We start from the raw sequence: 16,709 nt of genomic DNA on the forward strand, positions 1-16,709 counted from the left end.
ATGCCCAAACTCTTGGCATTGACCTGAACATGCTTTCTGGATCCTAGCATCAGCCAAGCACTGTGATAGGGCCTGCAGTGTACACTCCTTAGAACTTTCTGCACAGGTTGATTGACTCTTAGCTCTGGAACCTTCTCAGCCTGAACGCAGAGGACCCTTTGGGTAGGATCTGCCTGCTTCTCTCACAAGCCAGCCCCTTCCCGTGCTGAGGTTCCTCACCCACCTCGGCCAGGGCGCCTTCTTTCTCCCTTTATTGTCCTTCACATCATTGTCCCTTTAAACAGAACAGCCATCCCTAAGCCCCAGGCTCCTTAAGCTATGGACGGGAAAAAGGGGTGGAAAGGGGGTCTACCCCACCCTTCCCCGAGCGTCGTCAGAAGGTGTAGGCTCCCACAAAGACGGTGAGTCTCAGTACAGAGCTGGCCCGATAGCTCATAAGGGAATTCATGGTGACCATCTCCAGGTCCAGCACGTACTCCCGGGGTCCTGTCACTGGCCTGGCAAGGACCAACATGGCGCCGACATTGTTGATTTGCTGCAGAGCACAGTGGATGGCAGAACATACAGATGACATTAGCCTATGAGCCAGGACCCTGCTCCGGCATCAGCCCCCTGCCCTGTGGCTTGAGGTTGGGAAACAGTTTCCTAAGACTGCCACTCAGGTTCTTACCCACCTCTGACTCTAGACATTTCTCTCAGCGACAGTACCCAACCCCTGCCACTGGTCTCTCCATCAGCTCTCTCCTGACCCTAGGCACCTGATCTTCCTTCCATCAGGACTCCCTGATGACCCGGGTTTGGGGGATGATGGGCCTTTGGTGACCCAGAACTGTCCCCCACCCCCCTTCAGCGTACTCCGTTCTCTCCCTTGTTGTTTTTGCGCTGGAGAACGCAGGGCCTGCTCCATGTGTGTGTGCTGTCAGCCCCAAAGCAATTTTGAAAGGAGAAATACATTCTAATGCCAAACATCTCAAAGCTGAAAACAGTATAAGGGCTGTGGTTCAAGACCCTCACACCCATACCAGCATCTCTGCCATCTTCCCCTTGGCGCAGAGCTGGAGTCTGATACCAGCCCTGCAGGAACCACATTTCGTTTTACGGATATGGAAGTCAACGCCAGACAGGAGAAGCCAGTGCTGGGACTCAAAGCCCATTCACCAACTGTCTGTGGCAGGCGTACTAGGGACGGGGAACATCTCTGGCTTCTTACATGAGCCCCATGACCTAGGACAGGGCAGCTCCCACTTAAATGACTTCAGGCATTCTATTTTAGGCTACTCAAGTCAGTTGGGTATGAATAGAGAGGCGCCTTACCCTGATGTAGAAGTCCCCCTGCGTGTTTCCAGCACGGATCTGAAAGGCATTGTAGGCACCAGGGTAGACAGAGGTTGCCTGGATCTGGAACACGTCAGCAGGCACACTTCGCTCTGATGTGATGCTCATATAACGGTGCACAATGGATGAAGGCTGCTCTCGACACAGGGGGTTGGAGGCAGGACAGAGGCAGCGGCTAGATACCCCAAGATAGGACAGGAATGAGAGCTGGGCCTACTTCCCAAATACCCACCTCCTAAAGAGGGAAATTCAAGCATATAAGACTATATAACTCTTGCAGCTGGAGAGATGGCTCAGGGGTTAAGAGCACTGTCTGCTCTTCCAGAGGTCCTGAGTTCAATTCCCAACTAACACATGGTGGCTCACAACCATCTATAATGACATCCCTTGCCCTCTTCTGTTGTGCAGATGTACATGCAGGCAGAGCACTGTATACATAGTAAATAAATAAATCTTTTATTTATTTAAATTTTTTGGTTTTTTTCGATACAGGGTTTCTCTGTGTAGCCTTGACCGTCCTGGAGTCACTTTGTAGACCAGACTGGCCTCGAACTCACAGAGATCCACCTGCCTCTGCCTCCCAAGTGCTGGGATTAAAGGCATACAGCACCACCACCTGGCCAATAAATAAATCTTAAAAAAAAAAAAAAAGACTATAACTCCTATGAGCCATCATAGGTACTCACCAGCCTGATTGAACCAGTTAGCCCCCACAGATCTCGGAATTGTTACCACAGCAAACCTCCATCAGTCTGACTCACTTGTCCGACACTTGGACATAGGGCTCCACGCAACGGTTGGTGTCCACACAGCGATAGCCCCCATGAAAGTTGACACAGGTTTGGGCCTCGGAACATTGGTGTGCACCTGATTCACACTCGTCAATGTCTGTGCCAAGGGAGGTGGGGGGGTTGGACTCCAGGACTGACAGTAAACAACCATCCTCTAGACACCTGCCCACCCCGAGAAGTGCCCGTACCTTGGCAGAGCCTTGTAGCCAGTAGCTGGTAGCCTTGTGGGCAGTGACAGGAGAATCGGCCCGGCTCATTGACACAGCGATACTGGCAGAGGTAGCTGGAGTAGCTGCACTCATCGATATCTGAGGGAGGATGGGGATGAGGACCCTGGGCCGAGGACAGTCCTCACAACTGAGTCCCACAGACATTTACTGAGAGGCCAGCCCCACCCCCTCATAAGGCTGGATGTGGGAAGAGAGAAGGAATGATGTAAACCCGTAATGCTCAAAAGGGGGGACCGAAGGTTTCACAGGAAGGTTAGAGGGGTGGGGATATAACTCAGTGGTAGAATACTTGCCTAACGTGCTTGAGGCTCTAGGTTCCATCCCAGCAAGGAAAGGGAGAGGAAAAAGAAAAGAGAACAGGAAGGTTTGAAGCTTGGCGTGGTGCTGTATGTCTACAATGCCAGCATTTGGGAGGTAGAGGCAGGAGGATTATACCAAGTTCAAGGCCAGCCTGGTCCACCTAGGGAATCCAGCAAGGATTACAGCAAGTTCAAGGCCAGCCAGAGTTACGTAACAAGAGCCTGCCTCAAAAAAAACAAACAGCAGGGTGTTTGATCACGACACTTGGGAGGCAGAGGCAGAAGCAAGCAGATCTGTTTGAGACCAGCCTGGTCTACATAAGAGACTCCAGGCCGTTCAGGGCTACAGAGTGAAACCCTATCACAAAACAGCAACAGACCTTCCGGCTTACAGAGGTCCTCTCTTCCCCAGGATGTTAAAGATGCTTAAAGTACCAGCCCAACATGGTGGCTTGAGCCTTTGATCCCCCACACTACTGAGCAGATCTCTGTAGGCTAACAGGCTACATAGAGCACTTCGAGACAGCTAGGATTACATAGACTGTCTCAAAAACGCCAGGAATGGAGAGGCTTGGGCATAAATCCTGCGAACTAGTTTTAGAAAGGGTCCTTTTCCATGCCAGTCAAAAGGGTGGGGTGACCTAGAGGGGCCTAAGGCCCTGACCAGCTCTATTTTTTCAAGTCCTGCACTCTGCAGTCACAACACCCAAGGTTTTGCTGCGTGTGGGCCCTACAGGCACCATACTATCTCTTTGCTTTTGTCCCTGTCACAGAGCTGAACACCAGCCAGGCCTTTAATCTCAGCACTCGGGAGGCAGAGACATGCGGATCTCTGAGTTTGAGGCCAGCCTGGTTTACAAAATGAGTCCAGGACAGTCAGGATTGTTACACAGAGAAACCTTGTCTTGAAAAACCAAAAAACAAACGAACAAAAAATTCACAAACACAGAGCTGCACCCCATTAATGCTGTGGAACGTTCTGCTTGCTTCTTACAATATTTGGTGGAATTTTTTGTTTTGTTTTGTTTTTGTTTTTTGAGACAGGGTTTCTCGGTGTAGCCTTGGCCGTCCTAGACTCTCTGTGTAGACCAGGCTGGCCTTGAACTTACAGAGGCCCACCTGCCTCTGCCTCAGCTTCACCTAGTGGAATATTAATGTCAAGTTTGCAAATAACCAATCATCATTGACCAAGTTAAATGAGACTGAAAATGTAAGTCATAATCAGATGTGCTCCCACTTTTCCTTCCTGTCCCTCGTACTCCAAAGAATCCCTTTGCAGTAAAAGTGTGCCCAGAAAGAAGAGAGACATGTCCTACTGCAGAGTCCAACGCAAGTCAGTTCAACCGTCAGAAAACTGGCACTCACATCCGTCTCTGTCTCTCCAGCAAGCTTTGGTGGTGCCTAGCATACCAACCCCAAGAAGGGAGTGCCTAGCAACCAGCTCAAGATGGAGTTCATGGAGGTCTGTGGGTGCAGAGGATGAAACATGGAGCCCTCAAACCCATAACTATGTGACTGGAATTGGTCCAATAAGTTGCAAGCCCTGGGGGAGGGAGGGGGAGGGGACCAATGCAGGATCCAGTAGCACAGGTGGATTCTCACCACTGCAGGAGAAGCCATCCCGGTGCAGCTCATAGCCCTGGTTACAGCGGCACAGGAAGGTCCCATAAGAGTTGAAGCAGCGTTGCTCACATGGGGCTCCCATGTCACACTCATTCACGTCTGAGGATGCCAGGAGAAACCAGGAGTCATGAAAGCAGAGGCGCTGCCCAGAGCCCCAGTCTGCTTGGGGGGGGGGGGGGGAGGGAAGGAGGGAGGGAGGGAGGGAGGGAGGGAGATCCTGCCCCCACCTCACACATCTCTACCCAGGACCCTTGAGCCTGTTTCTAGCATAGCCTCACCCACACAAGAGCGGTTGTTAGGTCCCAACTGGAAGCCTGGCTCACACTGGCAGCGGAAAGAGCCCGGCAGGTTTACACACTGGTGTTGGCAATAGCGGTAGCGACACTCGTCTACGTCTGAGATGGGGGGCAGAGCACAAGTCAAGTGGGGGCCCGAGCTGGCCCACCTCGGCACCCACACTCGCTCTCTCCACTTTGCTACCCGCATTTAGTCTTCTGTGTCTAGTGAGGGTAAGGGTAAGGGGCCAGACCAAGAGCCAGACCAAGGTCACAAGCAAGAACTAGGAACGCCACACTCAGAACTCACCCACACACTCTGGCCCAATTTTTCGGTAACCATCAGGGCAGGTGCACTGGTAGGAGCCAGGCAGGTTATGACAGTCCTGGCTAGGGCGACAGTCGTGCAAAGCCTGGGCACACTCGTCCACATCTGTGGGAGACACCATTCAGCCCTTGCCTGGAGTCGCATACGCTATCGATCATAGCAGGGACCTCAATTTGGGAGCAGGTGGCCCGCACCAGACGTCATTCATGTGGGGCACACGGGGTAGTTGGCACCGGAACATTGAGCGTGTGATTCAGATCCTCCCAATAGCACAAAAACAGACCACGTCAAGCAGGGCACACGCCTGTAATCCCAGCACTCGGGAGGCAGAGGCAGGCATGGGATCTCTGTGAGTTCGAGGCCAGCCTGGTCTACTAAGTGAGTTCCAGGACAGCCAAGGCTACACAGAGAAACCCTGTCTCAAACACAAACAAACTAGGGAGGGACTAGAAAGTACTACGAGGAGGATTAAAATGAAAAGAATTAAGTATTGTCAGGAGGATGACAGCAGAGTAAGATGTACAGAAAACATGTACAGAAAATACAAAAATAGTTAAAACCAAAACACACAGACACAGACATATACACACACACACACAAAGACTGGTAGAAGGTTTGGCCCCCACTTACCCACACAGCTCTCCTGCTCATCAGGCTTGTAGCCAGCTGGGCAAGGATTGGTACTGGGGCTTTGAGCAGCGCCCACTGGTGCTTGAGGTCCCTCGCCTTGCAGATCGCTGATGATGGCAGCAGAGCGAGGCAGGCACAGATAGCCCCCGTAGTGGTTGATGCACTTCATTTCACCCTTGCAGGCCTCGGGGATAGTCAGGCACTCGTTGACATCTGCAGAGAAGGGCCTGCTGAGCACAGCCAGTCACCTGGGCTGCTGGCCCTGGGAGGCAGGCAGAAGCCCAGCTCTGCCTTCTCTAAGCGGAGCAACAGAGCAAGGCTTTTTCTCTGCTCAGCAAACTAAGGCTGCTGACCCAGAACCCCTGGGGGGGGGGTTGGCAGGACTAGGGGGAGGGCCCTGGATTTCACACTGCTGTCCCATTCTCCTGTCTCCAAGTTCCTCCTCAAAACCCTGCCTCTACCTCTGCCCAAGAGTAATTTTCAGGCCTCCTGACCCACGGAGTGTCTACGGCTCTCCCAGGTTGCACTGCGATCAAGAGAGGACAGAGCAGTTCAGGGAAGGTGCACTTATTTTCGTTACTCTGGGCAATAGCCAGGTGCTCTCTCACCTACTGTAGGCCAGAGGTAATTTGTGGGGCTTCTTAAAGGGGTAGGGCTCCTAACTGAGTGGCACAGGAGAAGCGCGGTTGGCTCAGTCGAGCTGGACAGTGAAAGGCCATCAGGTTCCTGCAGCAGCTCTGGGAGATAGCGGGTCCCTGGGGACAGTAATTCCCTTCCCCAGACATACTCACCCCGGCAGTGCTGGCCGTCCGCAACCCACTCATAGCCATCTGTACATTCCTGGAAGGGAACCCGAGGTGGCCAGTGACCACCCTGGCGGTCTGCTCCAACTAGCCAGGCCAAGACCAGGGCCTGAGCTCAGTTATGCTCCGGTCAGCCCCACACAATGGCCTCCAGCCTTCCACCAACCAAGCAGGGAGAAGCTTTCCCAGAAGCTGCCACCCCAGGATCCTGGTCTAGCTGTCCTTCCCATCCCATCCCAAGCTGGTGACCCCCATGATCCCCACCGTGTAGCTGTCCGGTTCTTCGGAATCCCTTGGGGACGCTGCTCCCAAGAGCAACAGCAGAAGCGCCCAGAACAGTAAAGACCCGGGGAGGCAGGAGGCAAAAGAGAGCATCCTGGGGCTGGGAGGTGGTGGGCAGGAGTCAGGGGCCTCTGCCACGGCACCCCAAGTTCCCTGTATCGGAAAGGGGAGTCTGCGTCCCAGCTGCCTCCTCTCAGGACTGTGCTGGGAGCACCTTCCAGGGCTGGGGGCCCCCGAATCCTTTTGCAGGCCTGGGGCTCAGGCCCGAAATCCTGGACCGCCCCGCCCCCGCTCCCGCCCCGCGAGCCGTGGAGCGCAGGCCTCTGGGCTCCGCGGACTCGGCCCGCGCCCTCCCACGGCCGGCCACTCACGCCTTGACTCCGGCAATGCCTGCGGCTGCGGGCGGACAGACGGACCGCGCAGCGCACTGGACGCACGGCCCCAGGAAGCGCCCCCCGCCCGCCCGCTCGCCCGCCACGGCCCACCCCGGCGCCTCCGCCCGCCCTTCGGCGGATTCCTGAGCCCGCGCCAGGGGGAGGGACCCCGACCCCCCGGCTTCTCCGCCCCGGGCCGGCCACAAGGCCCCCACCCGGTCCCCCGCGGCGGCGCCTGGAGCCGCCTTGCGGGCGCTCGGCCAGAGTTTCCCAACCTTCGGGTCCTTGGGCCACTGACCTTGATGCTTGGCCCTGAAACTCACCTGGGGACCCCAGACCCTCACTCAAAATGTTATTCTGTCCACCTTGACCCTTTCTAACCTGCGCTTCAGCGTCCTGCACTGTGCTCTCGCACCCCAGTGTAGGGAGACGTCCAGACGCTGGTTCTGCGCTTCTCAGACCTACTGGGCACTCAATCCTCAGACCTTCAAATGTGACTCTCATGTGCTCCAACACCATCACTTAGATGGCCTCAAAACTTCATCCAAGGTTTCCGGACCCTTGTCCAGGCATTAAATTAACTGTCCATCTCCCTGTGCCCATCACCTCCATGGCCTCCAGGTGGTCTCAGTGCCCAGGGGCGCTGCTTCCCCTAAGCCCTGGCTGCGCAAAGCTACAGTAGTGTGGGGGCGAGAGCGGCAGTTGTCTTGGCCCGAAATGAATGGAAGCCCCTGAGAAGGCAGGAGAACTTGAACTTGGGCGAGGAGGACATTAGGGCCCAGTGCCAACCCTTTCCTGACCCTCTTCCCACCCAGGTCCCCCACTCAGTTTCCGCCTCCGCCCCCAGAGGAGATCACGCCTTAGAGGCGGAGTCTCGGTGCCTCTAGCTCCCAGGAAGGGGCGAAGGGGCGGGACTTTGCGTTCCCCACGTCTCAGGGCGGGGCTAGACGGGAAAAGGGTTGCGTGTCCAGGGTTCCCGTGCCTGGTCCAGACCGCTAGCGGCAATAACACGGCCGTTCCCCCCTTCCTTTCCCTTACCCAATCCCTTCCCGTCTTTTTATTTGTTTGTTTGTATGTGTGTTTTTGTCTTTTCGAGACAGGGTCTCACAATGCAGCTCTGACTGTTCTAGAACTCATTGTGTAGACCAGTTGGCCTCGAACTCACACATACCCCTGCCTCTGCCTCCCTGGTATTGGGATGAAAGGTGTGCGCCTCCACGTTCAACTCTGCCTTGCTTTAAAAACAAAAAACAAAAAACTACACAGAGAAACTCTGTCTCGAAAAAAAAAAATCTGAGTGATTATGTGTGTGGTATTTGCCTATGTGCCTCTGTACTGCGGACCTTGTTTATGTGTTGAGAAAGTGTTCTCATTGAATCTGGAGCTTACTATTTCAGCGAGACCGGTTGACCAGTATGCTCTCAGGATCTGACAGTCCCCACCCTGGCCCTCCAGGACACTGGGGTTACAGACACCCATCACCCACCATCATGTATGGCTTTTATGCTAGTGCTGGGTTCCTGAACTTGGACCCTCTTGCTGTATGGAAAGCATTTTACCCACTGAGCGTCCTTTTATTAACTTTTAATGATGCATCTGTGTGTGGGTACACACAACCGAGTGCAGGCGTCCACAGAGGCTAGCGGTGCGCCCTGGGGCTGGAGTTACAGGCAGTGGTTGCTGCCTGGTGTGGGTGCTGGGAAACAAACAGATCTTCTGGAAGAGGAACACGGGACTGACTCACCTCTCCAGACATGTCTGCTCAGTACAGGCATGCTTGTTTAGCATGGCCAAGACCTAAAGTTCAATCTCAGTAACTCCTGACTCACAAGAGTGTGTGTGAATGTATGTGAGAAATGAACTTTATTCACCTGTTTCAATTGTTGTCTGGAGGCTCACTGCCTCTCCCTGCTAACAGTCCCGGAAGCTTCTAGCCTCTGTACAATCTAAAGCAGGCCTAGAATGTTTTAGCTCTGAGACTTACTGTTTAAGAAGCTCACCTCTTCTTATTCTTCTGGAGCTCAAAACCAGCTGGTTCAATTTAACTCTTCTGGTTTGACCTTCTTTCCCAGCTAACTTACTCAATCTGGCTTCTCTTGGCTTCTGAATTGCTCTGCTTGGCCTCAAACTAACCCGAGCAATCTCCTGGCTCCGTCTCGTTCTCAGGCTCATTCTGTCTTCAACTGTGTCCAGCTGGTTCTTTCTTTCAACTTCTCTCTGTAAAACTCTTCTGGTAAAAGTGCTATCTCACTGTCTGTCTGTCTGTCTGTCTGTCTGTCTGTCTCTCTCTCTCTCTCTCTCTCTCTCTGTGTGTGTGTGTGTGTGTGTGTGTGTGTGTACACTGAGGGGCAGGGAGCACCTCCACTTCCACACAGTGTCTCTCCCTCTCTCCACATTGCCCCTGAAGTGGCTTCCCTTTCTTTCCTCTCTCTTCTAAGAGTTGGGTATATCCTATTCTGTCAAATCTTCTCTGATTCGTCACTTTCTTTTCCTGCCACTCAATTAGACATCACTTTCAATCATGGGTGCTTCCTTTTACACACTAAATGGGATTAAAGGCATGTACCACCACTCCTGGATCTAAACTTGTCTTTACCTTAAACTTGCTCTGTACCAATCTGGCCTTGAACTGCTTGCCTCTGTCTCCTGGATTAAAGGTGTGTCTGTATTCCAACCAGATCACTCAGACCTAAAAGTGATCTTTGGTGGGGGAAAAGAAAAAAAAAAAGGTCTTTGGATTTGATCTCTTGCCAGAGCAGCAATATCATGAATTAAAATTCCTCTACATGTATGTGTGAGTGTGTAAATATGCAGGACTATGTGTGTAAGCGTGAGAGAGTGTGTGTCTTTTGGGATTCTGAAGTAGATCAAAGCCCAGAGAGGCTGAAGTGTAGGAAGCAGATCATGTCCTCAGTGAATGTGTATCACTGATATTAGCATGGCCATGTCAAGGATGCCAGTCACTCAGACTTGTGGGAATGGCAGAGCCTTCTCCAGCTCAGGCTCAGCAGAACGGCCAGGCTTTCCATGAGAGAGTGCAGTTGCTGACAGTACGTGCATTTTGAAGGCCCAGATGACTGTAGCCTGAGAATGCTTCCCTGCAGAGATCTCCTAAAGAGATTAGCTAACTCTCCTCCTTAGGCTCATGTAATAGGTCAGCTGAGTTTCCCGGCTGCTGGGGTGACTCCCTTGGAACACATGGCCTACCAGGTCCCTAGGTTTCCTGTATGCATGACTGTTGTTTCTTCACTCCCCACTGCCCAATCAGGCCAGTCCCAAGGCCCTGGTGGTGGAGACAGAAAAAAGAAAAGAAAAAAAAAAAAGAAAGAAAGAAAGAAAAAGAAGAGAAACAAAGAAAAAAAAAAAACAAATATAAGGGGAAAAAAAGCCTAGGGAGCTGGAGAGATGACTCAGAGGTTAAGAACACCGTCTGCTCTTCCAGAAGTCCTGAGTTCAATTCCCAGCAACCATATGGTGGCTAAGTCATCTGTAATGGGTGTCTGATGCCCTTCTACTAACTTTCAGGTGTTCATGCAGACAGGTATACATATAAATAAAAGAAAGGAAGGAAGGAAGAAAGCCTGGCTAGGCGGTACGCCTTTAACCCTAGCACTTGGAAGGCAAAGGCAGGTGTATCTCTGAGTTTGAGACCAGCTTGGTCTCCACAGGGTTCATGAAGTTCCAGGACAGCCAGGGCTACATGAGAGATCCTGTCTAAAATATATATATATATATTTTTTTTTTCTTTCTTTCTTTCTTTTTTTTTTTTTTTTTTTTTTGAGACAGCGTTTCTCTGTGTAATAGCCCTGGCTGTCCTGGACTCGCTTTGTAGACCAGGCTGGCCTCAAACTCACAGCAATCCACCTGCCTCTGCCTCCCAAGTGTTGGGATTAAAGGTGTGCACCACCACGCTCGGCTCACATTTAAGCGTTTGTTGATTGGGCATTGCTGACCAGACTATGCGCCAGGTACCAAGGATACAGCGCTGACCAAAACACATCAAAACTTGTCCTTGCAGAGATGATATTTGAGGAATGGATGGAAGAAGGGAAAAAGCCCCAGCCCCTTGCCTTTGGCCTTCCACAAGAGACCCTGAATGACATGCCTCTGGCACCTCATGGCACCCACAGCACAAAAACCACTTGGGATGTTTAACTGGGTTCCAGGGCCATTGGGCTAGGCACCAATGGACAGTTGGTCTTCTGCATTTTTGTTTTGTTTTGTTGGTTTTTTTTTTCTCAAGACAGAGTTTCTCTGTGTAGCTTTGGCTGTCCTGGACTAACTTTTGTAGGCCAAGCTGGCCTCAGACTCAGAGAATGTCTGCATCTGCCTCCCGTGTGCTGGGATTACAGGTGTGCACCACTGTGCCTAGCGTGTGTCACCACTGTGCCCAGCTGTCCACCACATTTTAATAAAAGTATGTTGTGGGATCCCTGGTAGCCCTTTATCCATAAAAATAAAGACACCAAGGAGAAAGCATTATGATGATGATGATGATGATTTGGTTTTTCAAGACAGGGTAGAGCCCTGGCTGTCTTGGACTCACTTTGTAGACCAGGCTGGCCTCAAACTCAAGGGGCTCTGCCTGCCTCCCTGAGTGCTGGGATTAAAAGTGTGAAAGCAGCATTTTTTTTTTTTTAGATAGAGGGGTCCCTCAGCTCACTGTTCTAGGGAGAGACATGGGTGGAGTTTAATGGACCATAACAATTCTAAGGCAATTCCTAATGAAGAGATGAGGCAGAGAGCATGAGAATGGATGACTCCCAGGACAGACCCTTCCTCTTCCTCTTTTGCCCCAACCACGAACCCTAGAAAGCCAGGTCTCTGCACCTATCTCTGTTCTTGGCTGCTGCTTCCCAGCGTGGAGGAAGAGCTTCTTTAGGCCAAGGACCCATTAGGATGGAGACATCAGTTACCACGTGTCAAGCACTGCCCAGCCCCTGACCACACAAGCTTGTGTCTTCTCTGATACTGTCTCTTCTCTTTCTTATTCCTCCTTTGTAGATCATGTTGAGGAAAAGGACAAGACAAGACAGAAGCTGACTACAAATTTTCAGTCAGCCAATGCATACTGATGTCTGTAATGGAAGTACTCAGCTCTAAGCAGGAGGACCAAGAATTCAAAGTCTTCCCCAAATACCTAAGAAGTATAAGGCCAGCCTGGGATACTCCAAAACAAACAAACAAACCAAAAAAACAAAAAACAAAAAAACAGAAAACCACTTCTAGATGGTCTAAACACAGACAGATTGGACCTCTGTGTGCTTGGGAGGGGGATGAGTGGGCTAAGGTTTGACAGTGCCTCAAAGGGCCACGAACAGTTATACCCGAGGTTAGGGTCTCAAGCAGGGAAGTTTTGGGTTGTTTTTTGTTCTTAGTTTTTGGTTTTTGGTTTTCGAGACAGGGTCTCTCTGTGTAGCCTTGGCTGTCCTGGACTCACTTTGTATACCAGGCTGGCCTTGAACTCATCGATCCCTCTGTCTCTGTCCCCCACCCCCCCAGTGCTAGGGTTAAAGGCGTGCGCCACCATGCCTGGCGCAGGGAAGTTTTCTTAAAGAAGGTGGCTCTTAAGTTGTTTTGCAGGAAAAGCAAGAGTGGGTCCCCAAGGAATGCTGGCACCACTCCTCCCTGGGCACCAGGCACCTGTGGCTTGTCACTCTGGGTACTCCATCATGGCGTCCCTGCCCACTGAGATCTGCCCACCTGATCTTTATATCCCAGAATTGTCTGGAACATGGTAGCCAAGCGCTGCTATTGAAAAAAAGTGAATGGGGTATAGCCAGGCAGGCAGGTGCTGGAAGGGTCTACCCTCCACCCCAAGCACATTTCCCCTCGTGGTTTCCCCAGCTCCGCCCTGACCATCCAACTTGGTCTATGCAGCTTCCTGCCTCCAGCATTTGTGGCTGCGCCATGACACTGATGGCCCACCTCTCCTACTTTCTGGTCCTGTTGATAGCAGGCCAGGGCTTCTGTGACCCCCTCCTCAGCAAGGTAAATGTTTCTAACCTGCTCTCCATGCCCTTCCCTGCCAGGTCTGTGTCTGGGCTCTTCTCTCTATGAACTAGTATATTTTCTCTCTCTTTTTTTTTTTTCTTTTTAATTTTCTTGAGACGGGGCTCCAAAGGACATGGTGGCAGAAGGGTCTCTGAGTGTGAGGCTAGCCTGGTTTGCATAGTGAGTTCCAGGACAGACGGGGTTATGTAGAGAGACCCTGTCAAACAAAACAAAAACAAAAGCAAAGGCCATGGTCTCACTGTGTAGCTCAGGTTAGCCTTTAACTGTGTAGCCCATGCTAGCTGGCTTCACTGGCTTAAAACTCTCAGCTTTCCTCTTGCCTCAGCCTCTTGAATGCTGGACTGAGCATTCAATCAGAGGGTGAGCTGTCCCATCTACCTTTCTCTTCCTTGTTTCTCAGAGGGAGCACTTGAGGCTGACATGTGGCCGCTCACATTGAGAAGCAGAGATGAAAGCCTAATGAACTCCCAGCCCTGCCCTTATACCTTGGAGATAAAGTTGGGTTTATAACGGTTCTTTTCTGGGTCTCTTCCACCTTTTCTTCCTTGCCAGGATGCAAGTCCCCGACCACTGGAGCTGAAGGAAGTCTTCAAGCTGTTCCAAATCCAGTTTAACCGGAGTTACTCAAACCCAGCAGGTATCATGGGCACAGCACCTCATGGCTTGGGATGAGGAATAGACCTAGCCCAGGCCACTGGTGGGAAATGAGCTCCACATGTGCTCTGTGACTTCCCAATGAATGCTGGTCACGGAAGGACCTTCATTCTACAGCCAGGCAGGGAGTGGAGGGCTGCCACCTGGTCCCATCTTCAACCAGCAAACCCCCAAGGTGGCAGCTCTCTGTGCCCCATCCTTGCCCTGTTTATCCTGCCCCCAGGCCCAAGCTACCAGCTGTTCTCTCTTTAATTCTTGGGTTTCATCTCCCACAAAGGGCTGTGTATGTGTGTGTGTGTGTGTGTGTGTGTGTGTGTGTGTGTGTGTGTGTGCATGTGCCTGTGTGTGTGTGTGTGTGTGTGCCTGTGTGTGTGTGTGTGTGTGCCTGTGTGTGTGTGTGTGTGTGCCTGTGTGTGTGTGTGTGCCTGTGTGTGTGTGTGTGTGTATGTATGTGTGCCTGTGTGTGTGTGCATGTGCCTGTGTGTGTGTGTCTGTGTGTGCTATACCCCATGGCCTCACCCCACCCACTCATCCTCCAGACCTGTGCTCTGATGTGTGAAGAGGAGGCAGAGAAAGGTGCAGCCCATAGGCACAGGAAACCTATCTCTAACCATTTTAACTTTCCTTGCCTCTAAAGCTCTTGCTCAGCCTCCCCCTAGGGGTGGGGGGTGCCCCTGGGGGGGGGGGGAAATTCTAACCTCAAGTGGGCTGGATAATGACTTTCTTGCAGTAGAGTGGTAATGGTGGGGGCTGTAGGAAAGAGCCAGCAGTCACCAGTGTGGGTGTGGGGGAGCCCAACCAGAGACCATTTCCTGCCCTGAGACTGGCCTGCAACAACGCCTGTTTGCTCTAGAGTATACCCACCGTCTGGATATTTTTGCTCACAACATGGCCCAGGCTCAACGGCTACAGGAGGAAGACTTGGGCACAGCACAGTTCGGAGAGACTCCATTCAGTGACCTCACGGGTACCAGAATCCTCTTGGCCTATGAGTAGGCCTTAGCATCGCACCTAAGGGGGTGGGAGCTGGGAGCTAGGAGCCGGGCGTGGTGGTGCACGCCTTTAATCCTAGCACTTGGGAGGCAGAGGCAGGTGGATCTCTGTGAATTTGAGGCCCAGCCTGGTCTACAAAGTGAGTCCAGGACAGCCAAGGCTACACAGAGAAACCCTGTCTCAAAAATTAATTAATTATTAATTTTAAAAATTAAAAAAAAAGAAATATCAGAGATGGAAAGCGCCAAGGTGGTGACAGCTGGAAACAGAATATGAGAGAGGGGTGTCAAACCTGTGACCTCTGTGTCCCTGTCTGTCCCCAGAGGAGGAGTTTGGCCAGCTGTATGGCCATCAGAGAGCACCTGACAGGCTCCCCAACATGGCCAAAAAGGTAGGGCCTGAAAAGTGGGGGCAACCTCTGCCCTCCACCTGTGACTGGCGCAAGGCAACAAACATCATCTCATCGATCAAGCAACAGGTATCCGCCCCCACCCAGCTCGGCCCAATCCACCCCAAGGAGGGAGTGATGAGATCATGGCCTTGACATCTTTCCCCACCCCATGCTCCATCCACTCAGGGAAACTGCAGGTGCTGCTGGGCCATGGCAGCAGCGGACAACATTGAGGCTCTGTGGCGCATCAAACACCACCAGTTTGTGGAGCTCTCTGTGCAGGGTATGGCAGGGAGAAGATGTGTGACAGGGAAAGCAGCCTAGGGGCCTGCTCACCCATGCTGTCCCTCTCTGCCCTCAGAGCTGCTGGACTGTGACCGCTGTGGAAATGGCTGCCAAGGTGGCTTCGTGTGGGATGCCTATATGACTGTCATCAACAACAGCTGAGTACCAGGCTTTGTGGGAGGACAGTAGGGAGGGAGGATGCTCCTCAGTAGCCAAGACTCCTTCTTGCTTTTGCTTGTCTTCAGGTGGCCTGGCCAGCGAAACAGATTACCCGTTCAAGGGGCACTCGAATCCCCACAGGTGCCTCGCCAATAATTACAAGAAGGTGGCCTGGATTCAGGATTTCATCATGTTGCCCAGTAATGAGCAAGGTATGGCCAGGGTGGACATGGAGGGCAGGGGGCTGAGAAACCAGAATGGAGCCCGACAGGCCGGGCTATGGGAGGCCCAATTAGAGCCATCCTCCCCAAACCCCCCCCCCCCATGAGAAGAGCAGCCTCAGGGCAGGCAGGGCTTGATGGCACCCTCAGGGATCTCCACTAATTACCTATTTCTAGAAATTGCCCGGTACCTGGCCATCCATGGCCCCATCACCGTCACCATCAACATGAAGCTACTACAGGTAAGTGGACAGGGCAGGAGAGAAGGGGCAGAGGGTTAATGGCCTCTGACTCAGCTCCTGTCTCCACCCTTCCAGAATTACCAGAAGGGTGTGATCAAGGCCACACCCACCACCTGTGACCCTCAACATTTGGACCATGCTGTCCTGCTGGTGGGTTTTGGCAAGGAGAAGAAGGAGGACGTGCAGACAGAGACAGCCTCGTCTCAGTCCCGCAAACGTCGCCACTCCACCCCGTACTGGATCCTGAAGAACTCCTGGGGAGCCCAGTGGGGCGAGGGGGTGAGTGGAGTGGGGTGGGAAAGGGGCAGGCTGTAACTCCTTCTTCACTCTTCTGGCCTTGATAACCCCTAACTTCCTAGGGCTACTTCAGGCTCTACCGGGGAGACAACAGCTGTGGGATCAAAGAGTACCCAGTCACAGCGCGAGTGGGCCATCCAGTTAAGAAGCCGCCAGTCTCTTGCCCACCTTGAGGCCAGCAGCTACTCCTCAGCCTCTGCCACATGGCCACTACCCTCCTTGCCAACCCCGCTCTGAGGCTCTGCCTGACCCCCCCATCTTCTCTGTATCACTTCATAAACCAAGACATGATCTCTGGCTCCTGAGTGGATTCAGCTGGGGTGTGGAAAGGGAGGGTTGGGTGCAAAGACCCCCTCTGTGTTGCGGTCCAGGCTCTGAGGTGCTAGTACACAATTCCTTACACACGCTGGCACAGTCCGTGGGCACACTTATGTGCACACTGTGAAAGTCTCCGTGAGCTCCGCACCCTGGGAACAAGGACC

General features: G+C 52.5%; 2 protein-coding genes across 4 annotated transcripts; one reads left to right on the forward strand and one right to left on the reverse strand.

Moving 5' to 3' along the window:
• Positions 1-235: 235 nt before the first annotated feature.
• EFEMP2 (EGF containing fibulin extracellular matrix protein 2) lies at positions 236-7,444 on the reverse strand. 3 transcript variants are annotated; one of them, XM_084773499.1, is made up of 11 exons: positions 7,352-7,444; positions 6,579-6,696; positions 6,303-6,351; positions 5,512-5,724; positions 4,864-4,986; positions 4,557-4,673; positions 4,258-4,377; positions 2,315-2,434; positions 2,097-2,223; positions 1,315-1,510; positions 236-535 (listed from the first exon to the last, which is right to left on the reverse strand). In XM_084773499.1, the coding sequence occupies exons 2-11, from the start codon at positions 6,687-6,689 to the stop codon at positions 374-376; spliced, it is 1,338 nt and encodes a 445-aa protein (XP_084629625.1). In that variant the 5' UTR covers positions 6,690-6,696; positions 7,352-7,444; the 3' UTR covers positions 236-373. The 3 variants fall into 3 exon arrangements, with proteins under 3 accessions (XP_084629625.1, XP_084629627.1, XP_084629626.1); XM_084773501.1 differs by lacking the exon at positions 7,352-7,444 and adding an exon at positions 6,968-7,123; XM_084773500.1 differs by lacking the exon at positions 7,352-7,444 and adding an exon at positions 6,968-7,094 and having other exon boundaries at positions 6,579-6,749.
• On the forward strand, positions 5,756-16,518 carry CTSW (cathepsin W). Its single transcript, XM_084773505.1, is given in 11 exon segments — positions 5,756-6,135; positions 12,851-12,961; positions 13,538-13,622; positions 14,493-14,606; positions 14,956-15,110; positions 15,210-15,306; positions 15,385-15,467; positions 15,469-15,679; positions 15,866-15,930; positions 16,006-16,209; positions 16,290-16,518. Coding segments are annotated over 10 exon segments (1,206 nt in total). The 5' UTR covers positions 5,756-6,135; positions 12,851-12,880; the 3' UTR covers positions 16,401-16,518.
• Positions 16,519-16,709: the final 191 nt, after the last annotated feature.

The sequence above is a fragment of the Acomys minous genome (genome assembly GCF_964271855.1).
Source record: "Acomys minous genome assembly, chromosome: 2".
In the NCBI taxonomy this organism is placed as follows: Eukaryota; Metazoa; Chordata; class Mammalia; order Rodentia; family Muridae; genus Acomys; species Acomys minous.